Here is a 15,493-nt window from a genome sequence, read left to right as displayed (position 1 = left end):
ATACTACATACACACACATACACGCACTTTCTTCTATTTTCTCCAGCTTGGAGATGATGAATACTGCAGTGGACCATTGTGTACTGGAGCTCCGGGCATTGGCAAATATTGGCCATACCCGGCAGGAGGTAAACTACTTCCTGCGCCTATAGGATAATGACCACCGGGTTGGCCTGAAATATTCGGAGCTAGCATGAGTGGATGTTGTGCAGATTGTTGTGGTGATTGCTGTTGGGACAAGGGTAGTGGTGGAGGTGGATGATGTTGTTGTTGTTGCTGATGATGAAGAGGAGGAGGGGGTGGCTGTTGTTGCTGTTGTGGCGGTGGTGGTGGTTGTGGGAGCACCGGATAGTAATATTGTTGTTGTTGTTGTGAATGTACAGGTGGATAATAATATTGAGGTTGAGCAGGAGCCATACTTCGGTAATTTTGTTGCGGTGTATTCTGAGGTTGTGATTGTTGTACTTGAGGCTGCCCTTGTTGAGATAATGGTGCACTTTGTCGTGGAGATGGATGGTAATGATTTGGAAGTTGCTGAGGCTGCTGCTGTTGTTGTTGTTGTTGTTGTTGTTGTTGTTGCTGCTGTTGTTGTTGTTGTTGCTGCTGCTGCTGTTGCTGTTGCTGTTGCTGCTGTTGCTGTTGTTGTTGCTGCTGTTGTTGCTGCTGTTGCTGCATTTGTTCTTGGTAATGAGGAGGTGGTGGAGGTCCTGATACTGAGGCATTTTCTGAGTTAACCGTTTGCGAGTGTGTATATTGTGTACCTAGTGGAGCTGAATGTTGCACAGATTCTTGTTTGATCGATGGTTGTTGTGGAATGTGTGGTTGTAGTTGTCTTTGAGTCTGTGTGTATGCTATTCTCTCGTTTGGTTCCAATGCAACTAAATCTCTCAACAAGAAACTAGGAACATCCGGAGGTTGCCTCAATTCGGGAATTGGTCCTTCCTTTTTAGCAGCTTTAGCTAAGGCATCTGCCCTAGTTTCGAAATAATCACTATTCTTTAAGTCTCCAATGGCCCTAAAACATGCGCCTGCTCTACTACAGGCATCAGAAGCGTCCATCAAATGATCGTCACATCTTTCGTAAACACAGCTCAAACCGTCCCATGCAGTTGCTGTACCTTGAGAGCCATCTTCCAACTGCAATTTAAGCGCTTGTGAATAAGCAGCTAAGGCATCTGGTAATTGTTTTAGTTCAAGATATAATTTACCTACTGCCAACCAGGTGATTGGGGAGTTGGATGCACACTTTAGGGCAACTTGACATGAATTGTAAGCTAATCTTGGTCTACCCATAAACGAATGGGCTCTGCCTAGCAAATACCAAGGTAGGAAATCTGTGGCCTCGTTGATCAAAGCTTCATCATCCAAATTGATAATCTTATTTAGTATATGTATAGCGTGATCGGCATTTTCTTTAGGATTTAGTAATAGTAGCAAATATGCGTTCGTTATGAGTATTCTTGGTGAATCTCCCACTGCTACTTTAGCTTCTTCACAAGTTTTTATAGCGCCAATTATGTCTCCAGCTCTTTCCTTTGCTGTCGATAATGCACACCATAAAGCAATATGTTCATCAATTCTTGATAACGGTGGTGGTGGTAAGGATAAAGTGGCACTCAACTCTGCAATTGATGTTTCTATATTGCCATCAGCAGCAGCAATTGCTGCTAGTTCAGCATGCGCGGCCCTGGCTGTTTCTATATCTTGAGCCGAGTATTTCGCAACAGTATCAGGTAACAAGGATAAGCAGTGAGCCAAGGATCCTGCAGCATGAGCTCTTGCGCCTACTCTAATCAAAGTTTGGGCACTCAATAGCCATAGTGATGCATCTGTGGGCGACAACAGTATAGCCGAGGAAATAGCTTGATGGGCTTGGTCATTCAAGCCTATTAACAAGTAGCATTCGCTTAGTTCTTTAAAGATATTGAAATTTTTTAATAGGTGAGGAAATGATTCCATCGACGAGTTCAATCGTTCTATTGCCCGTTGTGAACCAAAAGTTTCGTTATTCTGAATATCTTGAAGACGAAGCGATAAGCTTAGCCCACATAGTGCTGGTATATTTGAAGGATCGTGACTGACTGCATTTTCAAACGACTTTATCGCTGTTTCATTTATACCTAGTGTGTTTGCACATTCACCGCATTTCACCCAAGTTTCCGTAGCTGCTGCGTCATAGATACTCAATAGCGTAGGTTTCTTCAAATTGGGTGAAGCCTCAGCAGTATATGCTCTTTTTGGCATACTAGTGATGAAATGCTAGTAAGTAGTACAAGAGTAGTGCAGTATATGTGTAGTAAATGGTGTGAAGTTTCTATAAAATCTTTGTTGATGAGTAGATATAATTTGTCACCTAAAGATCAATAAAAGAAAGGAAAGAAAAGAAAGTTGTGAAAAAGAAGAAGGAAAAAAAAAAAATTGTGGTGGGAAGAAGTTGGTGATGTTGCTGTTATTGTAAAAAGGAGTATACAATGAAATTAATCCGTGTCTTACTTTCTTTCTCTCTCTCTTTCTCTCTCTCTCTTTCTCTGCCTCACTCTTTCTTACTGTTGTTAAATTGAAAAAAAAAAAAAATAGCACACAAAAAAAAAGATAAAGGACATATAGTTATTTGCTGTACTACTGCTTATATTACTAAATCGGTTACTAAATCATTTAGTACTGGTAACTCAAATATATATCACAAATCAACCTTTTTGTAATATATTTAAGCTTTTTAGACTATATTATTTGGGGGCTAGCTTATTTTTTAGACTATAGCCTTTTAGCACAAAAGCAATGCTAATTTCCTATCAATGTGGTGAAAATGATTTAGTGTATAGTACTAAACCTAATTTTTCACTTGTACGTGTGTGTAGCTTTTTAGTTGTACCCTTATGTGTGAGAGTTTAATCAAGAGCAAAATTCCCATCTAAGATTTGTTGAGTTTGGTGGCTGATACTACCATGTGTCGTAAAAGACTAATTTATATTCAAAGGGAAAGCAAAAGTAAAAGAGAACAAGACAGCAGGAAAAAAAAAAAAAAAAAAAAAGAGTAAGGACTTATGAATTTAGATGTAGTATAATGTGAAATACACATCATTGGTTATGAATTTCAACTAGGTTTGTTGCTTGTTGTGGATGCCGCTTTTGGAGAAGCAAAAAGAGTGGTATTGTTTAACAAAGTTTCATTTCTAGACAAATCACAAGATTTTCTCTTAATTATAATCTTTGTCACAATTCATATCCTTCGTTACCATCGCCAAAATTGTTACCATCGACATTGTTGTTACTTAATTCCCACCTTTGTTACTTTACACCTCAATGTACATAAGCTATTTCCTCAGGTGGCGATAAACAACTGCTCGTCTTTTTCTTTTTTATATATATAATTGTAAGAGAAAACCTTCATCTCACAAAATCCACATATGTAGTTTTGCTAATAGTTCGGATGACCTATGAATATCTTAGATCTACACAAAATATTCTAAGTGCATAAAACCTTAAACCATACCTATTATGTATGTGTATGTAGCTAGTGGAGAATAGTAACTAGGAACAAAACTTTATCATATGTAATATTTAATCATTAACAAGATTTTTGGCAATTTATTTTTTTTTTACTCAATGCAAGTCAAATTTTTAAACTGTATGCATGTAAAAATATAATCCTGAAGTCCATTTTTAGGTTTAACTTATTATTTTAAAACCTTGCTTGTAAATTATATATTGGCTTCTCTAATTTTGTGTTGATACTTTATTACTTTTGTGGCTTACTATTTATCATATTTTGGGGGGCTGTCCACGTCTGAAGGGAGGGGGGGTGAATTTATCGACGTATGAAAACGTACAGCAATCAAACCCTTGTGTATATAAGTTTGCATCTGCTGCGCCATCTACTGCTGCTGCATCTGCAGCAGCAAACGGTAGTACCATCATATTCAACTAAATACCAATCGATTAACATCCTAAAAGACAAACGGGCTTGGTAAAACTTTTGTTCGCTAAATGCTTCATGGCTAAACAATTTGTAAATTTGCTTCAAAGAAAAAGACTCTTTTTACTCTCACATGAGACTTGCTTTAGATGAGACTAAGTTTGATACAACCCGTACACACACGGGTATTCATTGTTTCAAATTCAACAATATTGAGCATCAGCAACAGCCAAAGATTCTTCTCTAGTGTGGGCCGGCATTGTTGTTTTGAACCAGAAATTTGGCAGCAACTAACAAATCCCAAGCCAATTACAAATCCCTTTGTAAGCTGGTAGAGTCAACTCTGCCTGTGAAACGGCGAGTCCTTTGGAATAGTTGTTGTTTTTGTTGTAGATAATTGCCTCAAAAGAGCAGCACGTTGTGCATTAAAGTGATTTACTTTGACATTTTCAAAATGGCGCGTCAAGACAAAAGGGGCCAGAAACAAATTTTGTGCTGCTGTTGACTCGAGTCCTTTTGTACTGCAGGTGCTACTATTTTCTCTCTTGTTTTTTCGTTTGTTCAAAAATTATTCCGATGCAACAACCAAAAGAGTCATTCAAAAAAAAATAAAAATAAAAATAAAAATTAAAATTAAAAAATAAAAATAAAAAAGAGAGAGAAAAAAGAGTCTGTGATGCAAAACATTCTCAGCAATCTCAACAAGCTACAAAAAGAGAAAGTTTGCTCTGAATATAGAAAGGATCCTCTATGTAGAATCTCCTACTAAAAAAGAAAAAAAAAAAGCAAGCTCCTACCTTAGCTCTAGTTATAGTTATAGTTTATAGTAGTACTTGTAGTTGTAGCTCCCAGTTATAGTTATAGTTATAGTTGTAGTTGTAATTTTATTGCACCCCACCTACCCGGCGTTTAGTATAAATATGCATAACTTATTAAATTATACTATTAAAATTTAGTTTTTACCTTATTTCTAATCTAAAAAAAAACTCATATGTAAAGTTATGTATTAAGTTATGATGCGGAATAAGAAGTGTACCCCTTCCACGTGACTTGTGTTTCAGCTCACCCAAATGATATTTCCCTCATCTTTCTTTCTCATGTCTTGCAATGTAAGTCTAAGTTTTGCAGCCGCTACAGTGGAAAAAAAAAAGCATGGCATTTCCCTAGCAAATATCTCACCTCAAACAGAAAATAAATACACAATATGAGTTATATTTTTTGGTTTTCTCAGCATTTCTCTTTGTTCTATAGCGTTAATACGAGAGCTTACTCAATGGATGTAAAGCTCCTTGAAAAAAAAAAACCTTATTCATAATAACTATCTTGTGTGCTTTGTATTGTTGAAACATGGGGTGAAATAAATATTACAAGCATTGATTTGGAGGAAAGAAAAAAAAAAATTTTATCAGAAAAAGTCTAAAATAAAGTTAAAATTTACGAAAGACTAAACTTTTCAAATACATTAATAATAAATCATTTCTAAGCTAAAAATGTGATTAAATTCTCTGATTTTAATGTAAGGTGCATCCTTATAACAGTTTTCTCAAATAATTGAATATAAATACGCTACATTATGCTAGAACAATCGACTGATCTTTTTCGGTGCCATTCAGTTCAAGGGAAACTCAAAACTACATAGTAAACCACAAAGTACACCCTCAAACCAAATTCTACATTCGAATCTCTCAATATGCGGATCCCTTCTACAACCCACCTTAATGAAGTTAGTTATTAGTAAAAGAGACTGAGTCGTTAGTTTTGTTTTTTTTCCCCTAAAATTTCTTTAACAAAAGGAGCAACACTTTCCTTTTGACAAATCCCTCTATCTTATATATGAAATAAAGCTTCTTTTTATTATTATCTTGTCTTTTCTTCTTTTCTTTTTTTTCTTCTTTTTCCGTTTACTGTTTCTCTCATTTTATTTAAAAAAAAAAAAAAAAAAAGACAAAGAAAAGCATAATCTTAAATATGCCAGTGGAGTGCAATAACTGTTCTGTCATTATGTTAACTTTGATCTACATTGATTGTCACAGGATAGGGCAGCGAGACAGAGAGAAGAGGCACACTAAAATATGCATCCTGTGACATGCAACATGTAACGTGCAATGCAAGGAAATATAAAGCAAAACAAAACAGAGAAGCTTAGGTAAAATCCAGAAGAGAAACTTAGGCAAACAATAGACGAGTTTTTGAAGATTTATACGTTCCACCTCATCTCTACTCTCTCTTTAGCAAGGCAAGTTAAAAAGAAAATTAATAAACAAATTTTCACTAAAAGCTTTTTTTCCACTAAAAGCTTTCTTAGAAATGAAAAAAAAAAAAAAAATCGCATTGAGATGCATAATGACGTAGAAACATAGCATTTGTAGTAATAATTCAACTCTTTTAGAGGGCTAGTGTAAAAGGAGTTATATATCGTAATTTTGTACATCAACCAAAGGTAGATTAGTCTTTTGATTCATATTTCTAACAAAGTGTCTACTACACGTGTACGACACTAGCGAGCGAAGCGAGCAAGTGGAGCACACTGTTGGGGGATTGTTATATATATACAAATTAATTTTAATTTTTACTCATCGAAAGAGGGAAAAGCTTATAGTATCTTCCCCGTGTCCTCATGTTGTATTCTTTAACACTATTTGCTATGGTTGAAAAATAGTATATTGACCCAGAGGTGCATCTTGACTCACATCCTTTCCAATAATGTCTCTTTTTTTTTTTAGTGTATAATTTGCCGGTTAATCCTTTATCTACAAATTTCATTAAACTTCACAGATTTACTCGTTTCATATTTTTTGGGGGGAGGGGGAGTTGATTTTGCATAATACTGTAACAGTGTGATGATTATTCTTTCTCTATTATCCCCGAAGATGAAAAAGAAAATTAAAATATAAACTTTTCAGGTCGGTCTCTATTATCAGTTGAAACCCAGTCCTTAATATCAATGGGAAGGGGGTTTATATATAGAAGTGGGGGAAATGTTTCAAGTGTACCTTTTTTCGCTTTTCTTTCTCCAAAAGCCGCCTAAGGTTTTCTTAAACCACTTAAACCAAAACTCAAACTATGCGATGAGGTTTTGAAAAAAAAAAAAAAAAAAAAATAGATTCGCTCCCAAAATTGCAAAGAGGATGGGTTCCATTCTCTTGATTCGTTTCTATTAATATAGGCAATGATAGTCCAATGGATACTCCTGGTATTGCTCTTAAGTATGTGCTTCTGGACTTACTTTTGAGAGAACTCCAGGGTGCAGTTTTAGTAGTATTCTGAGTGTGCTCTTAAAAGGACCTTTCTTCTTAAAAAAAAAAAAAAATGAAATGAAATGAAAAAAAAGAAAAAGTTTTATTCCATACCATACGTTATTCTTCATGATTGGACGACTACTCAGAACCAGATCGTGCCTAATAGGCGTGAGAAAAAACTCAAGTATAGCTTTACCCTATCTATACTCGGTCGATCAAAAATGTCGATCTTGCGGAGTCAAATTACAGGATGAAGACAAAGACAAACCAGGATACTTTATCAAGCCCTCGGCACATCTTGTTCACGCCAAGTTACCAAAGAGGCACGAAGACATAGTTTTTGATCGCCACTTACAAAGTTTGAGTAAAGAGAATCAAGAACTACTAATCAACAACTTTAACGTAAAAAAGGGATCTTTTTTACCGACTGATTCCCAAAACGAAACACCTCGTGAAATCCTCCAAAACATATATACTGTAAAATCAGACAAGGATAGTATGGATTGTATTCGGTGTCGCAACATCACCTTCCAAACGAGTTTCAAAATGAACCACGAACAATTTCCAATAAACGAGCTACATCAAGTGGTATCTCAAATCCCCAAAAGTGCACCTTTGGTTTATTTATTCAGTGCCCTAGATTTCCCAATGGGCATTAATCCGGAGATCTTTAAATTCAGAAACCCCAAGGATATTTACTTTATAATGACTAAAACTGATAACTTGGTTGAGAAACGGAATACAGCGGGACAAAAGTATGCGAGAACTTTTCTTTCCGACTATCTTGAAAGAGAATATGGAGTACCTTTTGAAAATATATTCATTGCATCAAGTAAAGAGAGTTGGAACGTTTCTGAGTTGTACCGATTCATACCTAATGGTTCATTCGTAATAGGGAACATAAATTGTGGGAAATCCTCTGCTATTAAAAGTTTGATGCTTGATGAAGAGTTGAGCAACAAAAAAGAGCAAGCAAGAGAGGTTGCATGTAAATTATTGTATAAACAAAAACAACGGTTTGTTGATTCATTTAATAAGAAAATCGGGCCAGGAATTTCGTTTTTGCCTGGTTTTACAAGAGACATTATACCAGTCAATATAGGATTAAAGACAGTGTATGATGTGCCTGGCTTCAGTTCAAATTCACAAATTCACCAACTATTCAAATCGTTTAAATCACCAAAGGATATTCACAGATTGATTGAATGCAATAAAGCTTATAAAAAGGGGACTTATAATTCTCGATACGAGTCCTTCAAGGGCCCACAAGTCTTATCATTTGGAGGGTTGGCTTATCTCCAACTACCAATGAATGCAATGTACCAAATTCGTAATGTTACGAATTTCAATATTCATCAGTTTTCTAATATAGCCAAAGTGAGGGAAATTGCAGAGAATATACCTGTATCGTTAGAAAATAAATTCGTCGTTTCCAATCATTCTATTGATAAGCAGTTCAATAGCTTTTTGGTACCGCCATTTTACGGGTCTATTGATTTGGTATTTGAGAATTTTGGTTATGTCAATATAAAACCCACTGGAGCCAAGCAAACCAATGAATTGATGAAATTATATTTGTATCCTGGTATGCAAGCAATCATTCGCCAGCCTATATCAAACTATGTTGCAAAGACATTTAGTGGGTACGACAAAAACGGCAACCCTTTAAGAAAGGAAAACATTTTCAAAAAGAGCACATTTAGATTGATTAGATATTCTGGGAAACAGCCACTATTTAGTAAATTGATTCCCTCGTTTTATAATGAATCTGGTTTCGCAGCAACAGGGGAGTCAGATAGGGATAAGGCGATAAGAAATCAAGAGTATTTGCAATTGAATAGTTACGTAAACCCTCGCAATTATTACAGTGACACTTTTGAGATGAGTGAGGGTAATAAGTATGATTTCTGGGTGAAGTGAAATTGAGAATGGACAGAAAAATAAAATAAAAAAAATAAAAAAACAAAATAAAATGATCGAGCAAGAGCTGGTGTGGGATAATTGATTCGTTCATTCGTTCCGCTCACATACTCTGTTTCCCGTAATCCGTCCTAGATACAACACGACACTATCGAGCAAAGTGAGATAGTGGAGCAGTACTGACTGTATTCCGTTCCAAGTCAGTGACCGTTGCTTAAACATAGTGTGTTATCAAGCCCCTATTTCTCCAGAAATTAAAATGAAAAACTCGATATCCTATTTCTCCAGAAATTAAAATGAAAAACTCGATATCCTATTTCCCCAGAAATTGTAGTATTTAAATAGTAGAGCCGTAATCTATCCCTTAGTAAAGTCTATCTATAAAGTCGCATATTATGAGACGGAAGTTATTCCTAAGTTGTATTTAAATACAAGTAGTAACGATTTCAGAGGAAAGCCTCTTATATCTACAAAAGTGATAGATATATTATTTCTACATGATAGTCTCCGTGTAGCAGAAGCAACTCTTGGGTTGGATATACTGAAAATTCACGGTTGATATATACTTTCATTACCAAATAGTGCTCTTTGTTTACAAATTAAAAAAAAAAAAGAAAAAAAAAAAAACGATTGCAAAAAGTCGAGTAACTAAAATGAAGAAGAAAAAAATTGAAAAATTCTCGCGTTTGAAAGAAGGGGGTGGAGATTCGAGGGGGGTGGAGAGAGGGAAACGTAGAAAGGAAAAAGAATAATTTGAAATATAAATAAATACATATCCTGCTAATTCCGTTGGACAAAAAAAAAAAAAGCGAGGAATAGACTCATTGTTGATAGAAGACGAGTGAAAGGAAAAAGGGGACGTCAATGTTAAAGAGCCAGAGTATATCAAATATTAATGAAAAAAGATTATCATCTACTTCAAAACTTTTTAATGCGTTTAGGAGACCAGTACATAATGATACTAATAATAGCAGCATCAGCACTACCAGTAATGCCGTAACAGCTACTACAGCTACTACAGCCAACAACCGTAATACCACCGCTTCTAAGAAAAAGGCTCGTCCATTGAGTACCTCCATATCAGCAATCAATTTAAAACTACCTCTGTCAAAATCCAATACAAGCTCAAAAAATCTAGATAAAGAGAATATCGAAGTAAAAACACGCGCCAGTTTCCCTGATTTGAAATCGAAACCAGTTAGAAGCTATATACCCACCACCACCACTACTAATAATAATACTAGTGAAGAAATAAGTCCTGTTACTGTCAATTCTCAATTTGATTTAAACAATATGAGCGATATTGATTCTGTCTCACTACATACTTGCGATTCCTTGACAAAAGCGGCGCTACCGTTTCCATCATCGCCAAAAAGATTACGTCGTACGACAAACTTGTACAATCTAAGTGATTTTATAAAGCAAATAAGTATTGATAACGAGATATCTGGGGGCGATGAAAAGCTACCTATTGTTAATAGAAAGTCGATTCAATGGGAAAACGAAGAGATTAGGAAATTGAATGAAAAGCTACAACTGAATGAAGAGTCTGTATTGAGTTCGGAAATACGCCTTATTGAAAATGTCATGTTCTTGACAACATCATGGAGTAAAAGCAGTAATGAGTGTGACGCGTTGAAGGATTTTAAAATGGCTCTCCAGGATACGGATTTTGTGCATTTGCTACAAAATGAAGAGTATCATAGTGAAGATGGTTTTTGCAAAATAGATGCTGATCAGATGATGGGTACATATGTATAAACGTAATTATAGATGAATAAGTAAAGTCCTCCTTTTAAAAGCAAGATTTAAAAAACTCACCTCATTTTTTTTCCTAACTTTTCCATTCAGGGTGGAAAAGTAGCGAGCTAGTGGAGTAGCACTGACGGGTTTGGTTACTATAATGCTCTTGAAACATCTGTAGGGTCTGTACTATAGAGTATTTGTTTGATTACCATAATGCTCTTGAAACATCTGTAGGATCTGTACTATAGAGTATTTGTAGAGGTAACAAGTGACAAAAAAAATGCGGCTTCTGTGGCTCGAACACAGTACCTCCAGATCTTCAGTCTGACGCTCTCCCAGGTGAGCTAAAGCCGCAAAGAATAAAACAAACCCACGCCGGGACTCGAACCCGGAATCCTTTGATTAGAAGTCAAAAGCGATAACCAATTTCGCCACACAGGCCAATTCGTGTCAAAGGTTCCTAGTTTGGGTTACAAGTGCCGATACTATTGACATTATCTCACTTTGTCTAATTAAATTGAATGAAAAAGTATTCTATCTTTGCTTCTGTGGAAAAAAAAAAAATTTTGCATTAAAAGTGATAGAAAATGATTAACAATAGATTACTGATAGGAGAAGTTAATTTACATACTTTGGGAACTCCTCCAAGAAAAAGCAAAGACTGCAAGATATAGTAACTTATCACCCATTGGCCAATGGTGGAAACAATAGGGCAACTGGCTGCAAAATTATACAGTCCTCCTAGGTTGAAATATTGAAGAAGACTTATAGAATGAGAATACCGCTAGCATTAATTACAACCCTCCACAAGTCGCATTATGGAAATTGGCATTGGTGTTTTTTTTTTTTTTTTCTTGACACTCTCGAATCTTTTTTTGTCCTCCCCCCCAGTACACTGATAACAAAAGATTGACTCATACAAAGCCGGCGTTTTTTTTTTGTAAGCGAGAGAAGCCGCAAATTTTGTATCATTTTGGAAAGATAACTTCCTATCCCGCTTTCCTATTGGGGAAAATGAAAAACTTGGAGTAATTGGACCTTTTTTTCCCCTTCATTTTTTTTCATTTTTTTCCATCATAATTTTTCACTTTCTTTTCTTTTTTTTTTATCCTAACGATATTGGTAGTTCAAAGTAAGTTAAACATGGTTAAAAAAGTTTTGTTATTGGGTTCGGGGTTTGTCGCTAAACCAACTGTTGATATCTTATCGCTGGATCCCAATATTGAAGTTACTGTAGCATGTAGAACATTGTCCAAAGCTAAAGCATTAGCCGCCGATAAGGCTAAGGCTATCTCCTTGGATGTCACCGATGCTGAGGCATTGGACAAAGAGTTGGCTAATTTCGACTTGGTGATATCTTTGATACCTTATACTCATCATGTTAATGTTGTTAAGTCAGCTATAAAGAATAAAAAACATGTTGTCACCACCTCCTATATAAATCCTCAATTGAAAGCGTTGGAAAAAGAAATAGAAGAGGCGGGAATTACAGTTATGAACGAAATAGGGTTGGATCCAGGTATTGATCATTTGTATGCCGTCAAAACCATTGAAGAAGTGCACAAGGATGGTGGAAAAATTAAATCATTTTTGTCCTATTGTGGTGGCTTACCGGCTCCAGAAAATTCTGATAATCCTTTGGGTTATAAATTTTCATGGAGCTCTAGAGGTGTATTGTTGGCTTTGAGAAACTCGGCTAGGTACTGGCAGCTGGGTAAGGTTGTTGATGTCAAATCTGAGGATTTGATGGCTAGTGCTAAACCCTACTTTATCTACCCAGGATTTGCTTTAGTATGCTATCCAAACAGAGACTCAACTACTTATAAGGAGTTGTACAACATTCCAGAGGCAGAGACTGTCATCAGAGGAACTTTGAGATTCCAAGGATTTCCAGAATTTGTCAAGGTTCTTGTTGATACCGGGTTCTTAAAAGATGAAGAAACTGAAATTTTCACAAGGGAAGGTCCATGGAATGAAGCAACAGCAAAGTTAATTGGAGCAAAATCCTCAGATCAGGAAGACTTGATCTCTAGAATTAAGGAGTTGACCACGTTTAAATCGAAAGAAGACGAGGAGCGTATAATTGATGGTTTCAAATGGTTAGGCTTGTTATCTGACAACAAGACTTTGAAGCCAAAGGGCAATCCATTGGACAGTTTATGTGCTACTTTGGAAGAGTTGATGCAATACGAGGAAGGGGAACGTGATTTGGTTATTTTGCAACACAAGTTTGGTATTGAGAATAAAGATGGAAGCCAAGAAACTAGAACTTCTACTTTGGTTGATTACGGTGATCCAAAAGGCTACTCATCCATGGCCAAGTTAGTTGGTGTTCCTTGTGCTGTTGCGGTTAAACAAATCTTGAATGGAACATTAAGCAAGAGAGGGTTACTAGCACCAATGACGTCAGAGATCAATGATCCTATCATGAAGGAGTTGAAAGATGATTATGGTATTTATTTGGTTGAAAAGACTGTCTAAAAAAGAAAAAAAAAAAAAAACAAAAGCTTAGTTATGAGTTATGTTATACTAATCGTAAAAATCGTCGTCGTCTTCAGAATCGAATCCGGATGAATAATTAGAAATAATATTATTTAAATCTTCAAATAACTCGCTCTTGTCGTCAACTATTTCTGTTAGTTCGATGCTACTTTTCGTTCTTTCAATAATGGTCCGATATTGTTTAAAAAAATCTTTTAAACCGCCGTGAACATTGAATTCTATGTGAAATTGAGAGCGCTTACCATTTGTTAGGATATCGGGAAAAGTATCGCTTTGCAAAATATTTTCTATCCAGGGATTCGAGTAAATGTTTGTTATGTTTTGGTCTAAAGTAGGTTCAACTGGATTTTTCATTATTGAATTTCGAGAGAAACACTTTTTGTTGGATCCAGATATACCCAAGTTTATGTTCTGGTTGTGCTTTGGCTGATTCAACTTGAACGCCCAGTCTTGCAAATTCGATAAATCAACATCCATCATATCTCTTATTTCGTTGTTGTTGCTATTGCTATTGATAATCTTAATTTCATTTACAATTTTCCTCGTTTTTTCTCCCCGAAGTAGATTATCTTGTAATTTTGTCATACTAACTTGGTCGACATATTGATTATTTATACCCCATATTGAATTGATGAACATCGCAGGTATGGCTGCCGTATGCCAAATAGAATCTGGATCCAAATTATGCAACATTGATGATGACGTCAACGACGAGAAATTGGGTTTTATAGGAAACAACAAGGTCAGATTATTGATTAGCTCAACAAATGTCTTAATTTCAGAAACCGCTCTCATTCTTGATTTGTTTTTGTTTTTGTTTTTGCTTTCTTGTCCAAATGATGCAAATATCCAAACGTTTTCTTTGTTATTGAAAAACTCGTCTTGTATTGATTGAATCATTGATGTTGAAAAGCCTCCCCAAGAATCATTCAAACTTGTGCCTATTTGAATACCTTGCAAAAAATCACACTTCTCAAGCCAATATCGAAAATTTTCTATCGCGTTTGCTTGGACATTTTTGAATTCGTTTTGGCCAGTATTGTAGGTTTCGAATTTCTGGTTGGCAAAATTATAATGTGACCCAGGCTGGTTGTGCTCATGTATATAGTTTGGTACTGTTGTAAGCGATTTGGGATTATAAACTAATTTATTGAAATCGGTCCAATATTTAGTATTTCCTGAGTTTAAGGGGGAATTTGGAGAAACAATTCCCTTGTCAAGGTTTTTTTGGTATTCATTTTTAACAAGGCATGTTGTAGCCGATGAGTTTAATACTGGCATGTCGAAATTGGGTATCGATTCTGAGTACTCATATTTTTTTAATGCACCCAACCCTCCTCTCAAATCAAAGAGTAATGCACGAGGACAATATTTAGAATTTGAGCCTGTTACTGCGGCACTGCTGGCATTTGTCTTGTGCAAGAATGTGTTCAAATCATGATTCAGCCGTTTTTTTTTAACATAGGATACTTCAGACTCTTGACAATTGAATAAATGAGTAATGGTGTTATTAGCGTACTGGCCAAAAGAAAGATTCAAGATTTCACTCATTGGAAGTAATTTTAAAAGATAATTTCTTGGCTATATTATGTGACTCTTGTACCCATTTGCAGTAGATTGTGAGGTAGTAAAGGCCATATAACTAGAGATGAAAAATCTCATCCCAATATCAAATTAAAACAATTTCCATTTAATGTGGGAATACCGAGGGTTTGTATCGAGTTCCGAGGGGCTATATCAGTTGGTAGCACAAGACTCAAAGAAGCACATTATTGACACTATCAACACTATCGAGACTATCGACACTATCGAGCAGAGCGAGATAGTGGAGCACTCTAGCTGCCACCGACACTATCGACACTATTGAGCAGAGCGAGATAGTGGAGCACACTAGTTGCCACCGACACTATCGACACTATGCTCGATAGTGGAGCACTCTAGCTGCCACCGACACTATCGACACTATTGAGCAGAGCGAGATAGTGGAGCACACTAGTTGCCACCGACACTATCGACACTATCTCGCTCTGCTCGATAGTGGAGCACACTAGTTGCAACCAAAGTGCAACACTATCTCGCTCTGCTCGATAGTGGGGTACAGTAGCTCTGCTCGATAACGGAGCATATTTTTAATGTTTGGTCTTTCAACTGGAAAGTGTAGCGGATGCAA

General features: G+C 36.1%; 3 protein-coding genes across 3 annotated transcripts; 1 reads left to right on the top strand and 2 right to left on the bottom strand. All coding sequences in view use genetic code 12, as the record gives it.

The window, feature by feature from the left end:
* Positions 1-33: 33 nt before the first annotated feature.
* TCC1 (Tcc1p) lies at positions 34-2,244 on the bottom strand (the record flags this gene model as incomplete). The annotated part of the gene is made up of 1 exon (XM_049325730.1): positions 34-2,244. One exon carries the CDS (start codon positions 2,242-2,244, stop codon positions 34-36), a length of 2,211 nt encoding a protein of 736 aa, XP_049178590.1.
* Positions 2,245-7,096: 4,852 nt separating this feature from the next.
* On the top strand, positions 7,097-13,302 carry KGF56_004303 (LYS9; the record flags this gene model as incomplete). The annotated part of the gene is made up of 4 exons (XM_049325729.1): positions 7,097-7,122; positions 7,329-9,053; positions 10,017-10,830; positions 11,959-13,302. The coding sequence occupies 4 exons, from the start codon at positions 7,097-7,099 to the stop codon at positions 13,300-13,302; spliced, it is 3,909 nt and encodes a 1,302-aa protein (XP_049178589.1).
* A 48-nt stretch (positions 13,303-13,350) lies between these two features.
* KGF56_004302 (uncharacterized protein) lies at positions 13,351-14,874 on the bottom strand (the record flags this gene model as incomplete). The annotated part of the gene is made up of 1 exon (XM_049325727.1): positions 13,351-14,874. One exon carries the CDS (start codon positions 14,872-14,874, stop codon positions 13,351-13,353), a length of 1,524 nt encoding a protein of 507 aa, XP_049178588.1.
* Positions 14,875-15,493: the final 619 nt, after the last annotated feature.

The sequence above is a fragment of the Candida oxycetoniae genome, assembly GCF_023343755.2.
Source record: "Candida oxycetoniae strain CBS 10844 chromosome Unknown scaffold15, whole genome shotgun sequence".
Lineage (NCBI taxonomy): Eukaryota > Fungi > Ascomycota > Pichiomycetes > Serinales > Debaryomycetaceae > Lodderomyces > Lodderomyces oxycetoniae.
Note: the sequence above shows the minus strand (reverse complement) of the source record. Positions and strands in the feature narration are given on the sequence as shown.